Source organism: Gavia stellata, chromosome 30 (genome assembly GCF_030936135.1).
Source record: "Gavia stellata isolate bGavSte3 chromosome 30, bGavSte3.hap2, whole genome shotgun sequence".
In the NCBI taxonomy this organism is placed as follows: Eukaryota; Metazoa; Chordata; class Aves; order Gaviiformes; family Gaviidae; genus Gavia; species Gavia stellata.
The window spans coordinates 6,538,156-6,548,424 of NC_082623.1; the positions used below are offsets into that span (position 1 = coordinate 6,538,156).

General features: G+C 43.1%; 1 protein-coding gene across 1 annotated transcript in view; it reads left to right on the forward strand.

Annotated features, from left to right (window-relative positions):
• The window catches only part of RAP1A (RAP1A, member of RAS oncogene family), a 42,063-nt gene extending 32,414 nt beyond the window's left edge, over positions 1-9,649 (forward strand). Inside the window, exons 8-10 of the mRNA XM_059831333.1 lie at positions 3,213-3,356; positions 6,654-6,769; positions 8,927-9,649. Of these exons, the coding sequence (XP_059687316.1) occupies positions 3,213-3,356; positions 6,654-6,740 (231 nt within the window). The 3' untranslated portion in view covers positions 6,741-6,769; positions 8,927-9,649. The remainder of the gene's footprint in view (positions 1-3,212; positions 3,357-6,653; positions 6,770-8,926) is intronic.
• The last annotated feature ends 620 nt before the right edge of the window (positions 9,650-10,269 follow it).

Consider the following 10,269-nt stretch of genomic DNA (forward strand, 5'->3'; position numbering starts at 1 on the left):
TGCGCCGGGGTGGGATGAGCGCAGCCCGCGGCTCGGCTGTGGTGGAGCTCGGGGCAACCTCTTGGGCTGCTTCTTTCTCTTGGGTCTTCATTGTTCCGTGTCCTGATTACCTTCTTTTGAATGGCTTTGGTTCCCTCCTTGGTTTAACAAGCTGAGCTTCTATTTATGCAAAACTGATTTTCATTTAGGCAGGGATTATGCTTGCATAAACCCCTGGTAACACGAGTCCTTTATTAGCCTCTCGGTCAGACCCCAGCGCTTCGCTCAGCTGCACTTGCTGGAGGGGAATTTGCACCGTAAGCTGGTCAAGTTCATCGGACAATAGAGACTGTTGCTTTCATTTTTACTTCAGTGATTTGATGATTAAAATGCATTTATTTATTTTGTGTTAGGGGGATGTTACGTGTTGAATCCAAGCTTGAGATCCTTTTGAACATTTAAGCCATGTTCTGCTGAGTTAGGAAAATGCGCTTCTTCCTGTATTTAGTTTCAGAATGTGTCTCTTAAAATCCCAATACTTAAACCATTAAATTATGTCTATCTAACAGTTTCAATTCCATTTTTGTACATGAAATAGTAAATGATCAAAAGCTAGTTGTTCATCAAACTCTGGTTTTGGCTCTATGATGAACAATTACTACCTTTTGAAATAACCTTATACAGAGTTTCACATCTTTCAAACCTGTACTGTTTACCTATCTAAGTATGACTTTTTTCCTATTATTTCACATCTTAATATACTTTATTTTTTTGCTGAATGTGTTCAAAACACATTTTTGTGTTTGGTATGAGAAAATTTCTCTTAACTATCTAGAAACCTGCTAAGAATGGGGTTAAGCTGATACAGTTGTAAACATCCTGTTGGTCTCTGATGTGAAATAAGCTTTTTTGGATTTGCCTCATCTGTACTGTGACTTCAGGTTTCTGATGTAATAAGTAAAACTTATTTCTCAAAAATAAAAAGGTGATCGTTTTCTAATCAGTATGGCTGTGAGTTTTAAATACAAAAATTAATCTTGAGTGTAGTTGAATCGGGCAGAGACTACAAATATTAACATTGAAGCAGATTAAAAACGTACAGTGTGTTGTAAATTACCAAAGGAAGTGGATAATGATTTATTTTCCATCTGGAAAGTACTCATTTTCTGTTCAAAGAATTAAGTGCTTCAGGAAATGGAGCGGGGTGCACACCCATTATCAGCAGTTCTTTATTTTTTTTCTACTTTTACATAGCGTAAGGGAAACAGGATGCTGTCGCTGTTGTGTGCATGCAGAGCACTGCAGTGCGTCCTGCAGATCTTGCTGTGGTCTCGCGTTTCAAAACCCACCTTAGCTCTGGCTGTATCATCCCCCAAGGTCTGCGAGATGCAGGTTGTAAAAGCAAACTTCAAAATGATATGTAACCCACAATTTGCAGGCGTAGAAAGTCCTGAGCTGCGTAGCTGTCTCCAAACTGGCTGTGAAAATGTGCGGGCTGGAGCTGGGGAGCCGTGGGGTGTGGGGCTGGGTGCCCCAGCTGTGCGGCCCTCGGGGCAGGGTCCCGCAGGAGGGGCGGCTGGCACTGCACTGGAATCGCATCGTCTTGTAGGTACGGAAACGGCACCTGAGCATAGGTAGTTTTGGTTGTTACGGAGGTTTTTTGGGTGTTCTGTGTTTGCTTGTTTAAGGTCTTTTCTACCTATTTGTGACATCTTGGTGGGCTGCAGCGTGGTTGAGGCTGCCTGAGAGCAGAGAAAGCCTTCTGAATTTATGTATCAGGATGTTGTTTCTAAGATGTCTTAGTACTGTTTTTAATCTGTCTTTTTGCCCGATCTTTCTCCTGAAAGAGTTGTAACTCAATCTCTAAACGTAACTGATGCGAGCAAGTCTCCTGCTGCTTACGCTCACCAACGATTACTCTGGTACTTTCTGAGACAAACGGATTTATAACTTAATGAGTGCAGACTGCACTTGGCTCTCCGCACTGCGCCAAGCAAATACAGTCGCAGCCCCTGTGAGAAACCGGTGAGCTACGGCTGAGCAAGAGCCCGTTCTTTCTGTTGCCCCTTGTGCCGTTCATGGGAGGGTTGGCCCAGCTTTCTGGGCAAGCCGAGGGACCCCTCCTTTCCATGCAGCCTGATGCAAGCGCATTGATAATAAGCATTTACTACAGCCAAGGTCGTTTTCCTACGGTATTAAATTTCTCTCTTTTTCTGGAGGAAATGTCACAAGGAGTATGGTTTCCCCAAGGCACTTTCTTCCTCATGAAGGAGCGAGAAGGTGACTCACCCAGACATTTAGAAAGCCAACAGCTTAAGGAGAGGGGCAGGTGCCCTTTCATCGTTGGCTTGAACAAATGATTTGCCTGGATTTGCGTCATGAGTGTAGGATGAACCTTTTGAACATGTATCAAATGTTTAATATTGCATGAGATTATTTATTGGAAGTGGTGTCCTTTCAGGAGCTGAGCTGCTAGGTGGTCACTAGTTGGAAATTTTAATTATTCTAAGCTAGTAAGTATCGAGCCCAATGTTTGTGCCTTTTGTGTAGTGAACATCCTCTTTTCTGTGTATATGCAAAACATGTCAGTAAGATGATAATCGTATTGAGATGAGAAAGGCGGGTGGTCTCATGTGGCAATACTTAGCTGCACAGGACTATTCCTTTTCATTCCATGTCCAGGGCAGTGCTTTTCAAAGGTGCTTCCATTTATTGTTGTGTGGCTTGACAACAGGTTGACAAGGCAGGTCAAAGGGGCTGAAACACATGATGTATGTCTTAAAACACGTGCTGTATGTTCTGTTGTCTAAAATAGGCTAAGTTGGCAGGCAGCTTAGCGTACTGTCACATGAAAGTCCTGAATGCACTTCAGCAGTAAATTAAGTTTTTGACTAGAATGATGTTGGATGTAGAGTCCAGAAAATAAATCTTTACTAACTTAAGAATGTGCTGAAATATTACCATTTGGTTTTATTGTGTCCTCCATGTGTTTAATTCTTAGTGAACCAGGATGTCTATAGTACCAACTTTCTTCAACCCTTTTCCAGCAGGCATCTAAATTCCAGTCTAGTCTGTGAGCTCTGCTGAACTCCTGATTTTTATTGTTTTTCATACGGTCTATATTGTTCCCCCCCCCCCGCCTTCTCACATGCCTTCGTAAGCCATACCATTACAGTCCGCATTGTACGTTAACTTGCTGATGCATCTCTTGTCCTTGCTTGTCTCCTCTCCAGGTTCCAATGATTCTGGTTGGCAATAAATGTGACCTGGAGGAAGAGCGTGTAGTCGGCAAAGAACAGGGTCAAAACTTAGCAAGACAGTGGTGTAACTGTGCCTTTCTAGAATCGTCTGCAAAGTCTAAAATCAACGTTAATGAGGTAACTATCAGCTGTTCCCTTGTCTTTCCTGTTTCAGCATGAATGCTACATGAAACCAGCATGCAGTCCTTCAAATAGTTCTTAATTGGGAAGAATCAGGATGATTCCGTAACCTCAGCCTAAGAAAGGCTTGCGATGAAGTGTATTTAGCTACTGCTTTTTCTTTGTTTTAAGGACATCTGCTCTTTTTTCTCTGTAAAGGGTGGGTGACTTCTATAGCCTGTCAGAGGACATGAATAGCAGAGGGTCCTGAGTAAGCCCAGTTAACTGGATGACTCTTAGCTTAGATAAACTTTATTTGGAAAGTATACTTGTTTCAAGGTAACTGCTGCTGCTATTCAGAATGTGGATTAGGCCCCATTGTATTACATGTCGTGTTGCGTAGTCTTGGCTGTTGTTTTTGAAAGTATTTGCTTTTCACATTCCTGCTACGTCTGGCTGCTCAAGCAGACATCCCATCGCAGTCCTCCTCTGGTAAGCCACTAACTTACTGAGACCGTGTCCAAACATACATCTGTCTAAGCAGTTCCCCATGTCTGAATGAGAAACACCTTTGCAATTGGTGTGCCTTTTGCTGCTGCCTGAGGTAGTGCAGTTCTGCTGAGGGAGCTCTGCTTGACATCAGGCACCAAGTTTTTATTCTCTGCTCTGAATTATCTGTCTGTGACAGAGGCCAGGTTTCCAGCCACAAAAGCTAAGGTGACCCCATCGAGCATAGCTGGTTTGGTGCCAGGAGATAACTGGGACCGTTCAGGAGGCTGTGTGATAAGCAGGAGCAGTAGGATCTTGGAGTGGACCCAGCGTTAATTTGGCAGCTAGTGGGACGTGCGCAGCACTGCATCTGCCTGGTTGAAAGGGAATGGAGCTCCAGGCTGCATGAATTGCAGCTTCTGTGGTTGGAATTAGCCTAGTAGTGCGCGCTAATCTAACCCAGTAAATATAGCTTTCTGAGCTAGTGTCCTGCCAGAAGGGATTTTTTTCGGTGGTGTGTGTCTGAGCTGTAGTAAAACTGTGACTGTTAAGAAACTAGTGGCTCAGTCATTGAACAGGTCACCGTGGAGTATAACAAATTCTGGTTTATTTGTATTTCCACAGTCTGTGGCAGAGACTGACCTCTCATTAGCCAAAGCTGCCAAAGCTCTCCTGAGAGCTGTGCGGGAAAGGGGATTCTCTAGTAGACAGAACACTGAACTGTCCTGGGGCGAGTGCACGCCCATGGTTTACATACCGTCATCCTTAACATGTGAACCCGGTGTCTCCGTATTTCCCTGTCCTGTCTGCTGCCTCCAGTAAGAGTCAGATCATAGAGAAGAAAATTATTCTCTGGAAGATTATTTTCTGGCTTTATTGTGATCTTAATTTTCTGGCTTTCTGCCAGTTTGTATTGTCTGGTTATGAAAAGCATAAAAGCTGAGGAAATCAAAGAGAAGAAACACTGTGAATCAAGCAACTTATTTTACTGGTTATTTGTTCGTTCGGCTGGCTCACAGACTCAGGAAGCATTTGCATTATTCTGTGTTTTGGGGTTTTTTTAGCTCCTTTTGGACTTTCTAATTTTGTTAAAATCTGGGCTAAAGTGGGATAAATTTCTGCATGCATTTGCTGAAAGTGAAACAAACCTTTCGTACAGATAGTAAGCTTTTAATACAGGTGAGAGTCAATCTCAGTAGCAGCACTTCAGATGTCTTTCAGGTGACCTGTGTGATGCTCTTCCACCACACTGACTTTTCTTAGGGATAGTGGCATTCCTGAAGCCTTGCTGCAGACTTCACTTCTGTACTCACAGTCAGTACTAGCACTTAAATGATCTAACTTCGGATTTTTTTTCAGAGGGATTTTTTTCCCCTACCTTAGCCCTGGGAAGATGAGAGGGGTCTACCTCAAAACATTCAAGGATCTCGTTTGCCAGAGCAGAGGTGGTTGGTGCCTTCAGAAGTTCAGACTCTCCTGCACGTCATAATCACATTCAGATCATCTTGGCTCTTGTTTATAAAGGCTTAAATACTGAAAGCTGTTTTGCATCAGCATAGAGATGCCACTTGTTAATTGGTTCCTCCTACAGAAACTTCTTCTTTGTATCTCATCTGGACACTTGTGAGCGTCTTGGCTGTGTCCGTTGGAGAGTACGAACTGCTACTTTTGTCTGAGGCTGACGGTAGAAAACTGTAGCAATAAGCTTAGTAAAGGAGTAGCCTGAGCAACTCAAATGCTATTTTACAATATTTTACATGAGATCTTGATAAAGCTACCATCATGTTAATTTCATTTGAAACTATTTAACTGTGCACTAGTGCTTTTCATGTAGGTAATAGCCGGAAAATCTTAAATTTCCAGTTGTTGCAATTTGTTATAAACTGTTTCTTTGTCTTCTGAATTTCCTTGGAATCAACGAGAATTTGTGAGCTGTCAGCTGCTCCAGGAAGGAAAAAAGTAAACAAGGACAAGGGTGGAGCTTTCTGAAGGTTTAAATATTTCTCCTCAATACTGTGATCCAGCTCCAAGCATTTTTGCAAAGCTCATTTTGCTATAAATGGGTTGAGTATTGCTGGGAAAACAACTCACAGCAAAAGCGTTCACAAGAAGCTTTCTCTGAAGCTGAAAGAGGCCCCTGTAATCGTCCCCTTCTGGAAATGTCTGAGTTCAGGGCAGATGTTTTGCTTTTCCTTGCTAATTTTATTAATAAACTCAAAAGATTAGACCAGGCAAAAAGGTGAAGTGATTAACAGCTCAAATCTGTTTGGCAAAGAAGAAAATTAACAGTGCATCCTACGCAGCGGGTGAATGAAGACCACTTTTGCAGGTGAAAGCCAAGGAAAAGGGATGCCTTTCCCTGCAGTGAGAACACGCTGCTGCTGGTGTAGTCGTGCTCTGCAGAGACACTCATCAGCCCAGGGAGCACCAGCAAGATGATCCTTAAGGATATTATGTCTGTCTTTTAAAACACCTTTTGTCATTCCCCAGTTTTCTCCCACTTCTCCAAAGCAAGGGATTTGTGGCTGTTTCATTGCCATACTCCTCTGAAGCCTTTGGTTGTATGCAACCTGAAGGAGAAAGCTGTATGCTGCAGGATATCAGTTTACAGCTCCCTCACATTCTGCACACTGATGTGAGCTCTGTGCTCTCTTGTACAGTAAGCAGTTGCTTGAGAAACATGTTTAAGTAAATGCAAACAGTGTAACTGAATTTAGAAGACTGCAGCCTCCAGGAAAGAGTATCAGCTTGCCAACCTGCCTAATTTTTGACACTTGCATAGCGTTTTATCACTTTGATTTTTCAGTTTGTGTTTCTCATTTTCAGATCTTTTATGACCTGGTCAGACAGATAAATAGAAAAACACCAGTGGAAAAGAAGAAGCCTAAAAAGAAATCATGTCTGCTGCTTTAGATTCCCATCACGCAGCAGCTCTGAGCCAGGTAAGAGGTGTCTGAATTATACCCACAGCTCAGGTGATCAGACTGTGAGCTGCTCCCAGCAGAGGGAGGACTCGCTTCCCTTCCTTCCCCTCCTCTTCCTTCTGACTGCTCCCAAATACAAAAATCCTTCCCATTCTGCTGCATGTGTTGGACTTTTTTAAAAAGTCAGTTGTACTGACTGACGTGGCAGAGAAATACCTGCTTCTCCTGTTCTCTTTTGCTTGGGTTGATGACTGTGACAGAGCAGGAACTTCCTTTTAACTCTTGCAGGTTCTCTCTCTGTCTTGTGACACCCGTGCTCTGAGCCACCATGGCTCAGTTTTGCTTCCTTCTTACCCTCTGGTGAAATTTGGTAGCATCTAGGTAACTTGTGTTATTGCTGCAGCTGCTGTCTCAGTCCTAGGTGTTATGGGGACAATTGCAAATCGGTTTGCGTAGGACATGGATTTCAATGGCACAGAAACAAAAAGCAGTCCACCAAAAAAAAAAAAAACCCAACCAAAAATGAAAACAAAAAACCATCCCAAGGTTGGACATAGCTATAAATAATCTTCCTGTGTATCTTGTCAGGGTACTCTGTGTGCTTACAGCTGTTCTGTCACACTCCTGAAAGAAAACAGGATGTCTGTAGCTTCAGGTTTTGGACAGAAATACCACCTAGGCTGCCTGTGACCTGTTAGCCTGTTAGCACCTGAGTGTGCTGCATGGCTCCCTTCGGAGGCAGAGAAGGTGCGGCGTAAATGGCCCGTCCCGGCACTAAGAAGTGAGCAACGGTCAGAAAGTAAGCAGATCCTCCCGAATGGTGGTTCAGGCTGCGAGCGCGGCAGGGCAGCGTGGCAGCCCGGCCCTGCGGGGACGAGTCGGGGAGGAATGAGCTCACCGCAGCGCCCCGGCTGTGCTGGCTGCCTTCATGACCCTAGGCTGCACAGGCTGTCAACTACTGGTGATTTCTGTGACCCATCAGCAGCTCTGTATTTTGTTCTTTAGTTTCATAAATAGGTGCAGTGTAGCTGGCAAAGCAACTCAAATGCCCTTGTCCTACCGCGTTTAAGACAAACTCCTGGTCACAGGAGGATTTCAGGGATGAATTCCTGAAGACAGGTGGCTCTCCACCTTCTGCCAGATCTGAAGTTCATGCTTGGCCATGTACGTAGCCTAGATGTGACTGACTAGGATCAATGGAGCTATGCAGTTAACCTGCCTTCTAATGACCTGTGCTTTATTGATTGATGAGTCTCTTATCCTGAGCTTTGAACGCCAGAAAACAATAGCTTAGGGTTGTGGGGAAGCAATGGCTTTAGGAAAAGAAATTGAAGAGTATGTCTCAAGTGGCTTTTCCTGTTCCTCAGGTGATGTATCTGAATTTAGCTAGTGTGGCGTCAGCCAGGATGACTTCTTGGAGACGGGCTTCCCCAGCCCTGGGGAGGACACGCTCCCGCTGGGCTCAGCGTGGCTCTGCCCTTGCCCTCCTGCCCGGCATCCCGCGCTGCAAAGCCCGGCATCGGCAGCAGCGTAGCACTGAAATATCAGCAACTGTAAAGGAGTTCCTGCATTCAGTCAGTTACTGATGAGACTGCTCCTAACATTGTCTTCTACCCATGCCCTAGATTGTTGAAATACTTCACAGTGTCTCCCCCGGTCTTTGTAAATCTCTTCCCAATTCATTTCCCATTTGTTACAGCTGCAGTAGGGCTCGGGAAGGTCTCCAACTCATTATACTTTAAGAGCACCTCAGAAATGTAAAAGATTAAATCCCTCTCCCATAAATTGTTCATCCATTGCTGAATTCAAAATCCACTTGAAAGCTGCCTGTCTCGTAAAGCAGATGCGCTGGAAGGGCACTGTCGTTATCACAGCAGAAAGACAAGGTGGCGGCTGCTGTATGTCACTGCTCTGCTGCAGACACGATAAAACAAGAACTTGTTTCTCATAGTTTCCAGAGTCTCGTCTCTTTCTGTACCTCCGAACTGGGGGGACAGTGGGAGCAAACCCCAATACTGGAGGAAGAGAAGCTCTGCCTGCTGAAAGGCTGCGTGTGTTCACAAGCCTCGGTGCGGGCGGTTGTCTGGGGCAGCTTTCAGGCCTTTGTTCGAGATTGTTCATCTCGTAGGTAGGATGAGAAACATCCCTCCATCATCTTTTTTGTACTTTTTCTAGATTGCAGGAATGAAGAACTGTTGCCTAAATGGAAAGTGCCAGCATTCCCGACTTCAAAACCTTACAGAAGTTAATAACATATCTGAAGAAGCTTCTCCTGTTTTTATATACTATGAGAAGAATTTAGATCTTAAAATGGTTTGCACACCGTCCCTGGAAAAAGATATTGCTCTGTGTATATCTCTTGGAAATTTAAGACAATAGTACTCCTCCTTTGCAATAGCAGTTAACAGATGTGAAAATAAATATCATTGACTCTAGCGTATGATTATACAAAGGAGCATGGATGCATTTCAAATGTTAGATATTGCTACTATGATTAAAATTTCATATTGACCCTTTTATCATAATTTCTCCCCATCAAGCACTAAAAATGTTCCACCATTATATTTTATATCTATAACTATAGATATATATTATCTGAAATTTCCCTTGGAACTCACTGCAACAAATAACTTTTTGAGTCATTGACTTCATTTTATATTTAAAAGTTATGGAATATCATTATTTTCATTCTGCCATTATATTCTAATTAAAAATGTTTGTGCATAATGCTTTGGAAAAATGGGTCTTTTATAGGAAAAAACTGGGATAACTGATTTCTATGGCTTTAAAAGCAAAAATATATAATATACTAAACCAACTCTAATATTGCTTCTTGTGTTTTACTGTCACAGATTAAATTACAGCTTTTATGAATGATTAAATTTTAGTACATTTTCATTTTGTTTCTGTGTTTTTGTTACGGTTTCCAGGCTTTGGTTTTTATCCATGTTTTGTGAATTCCTCTTCCATTCGGGTAGATGCAGTAATTTGTTATAACAAATACCAGCAGTATGTTGTTATGCCGATGCGATGTCTTCACGCACCCTCCTTGTTGGATGTACTTAATCATACCACACATGGAAGTAGGGAAGGCTCCTTTTAATTAGTTTTGTATATTCTTTTGAATGTTTAAAGATTGTATTCTGCTGAAAATACTTCCTCTGTACAATTATTTTTAGATGTACAAATTTGGTTTAACACTGTGTCAAGGTCTGACTTTCACTGTGATCCTGGGTTTCACATGATCAGGTACTTGGGGGGCAGAATCCCTTTTTGGCAACGCCTCCCGCGGGCAGGAGTCCGTGCTGATCTCTCGCGGTCAGCATCTCGACACGACGCTGTGGGGTTGAAAGTCGGTTCTGTCTAAATGTGATTTCAACAAAGCAAACAGGTGCTTTACGTTTTTAGACAAAATCTGGCTATCGTTACCTGTCTGCACAGTCAGCTGAAGGGGCTTTTTGTTTCATTTTGGGTTTGTTTGGTTTTGGTTTTTTAAAATACGTGCTGGTTTCATAAAG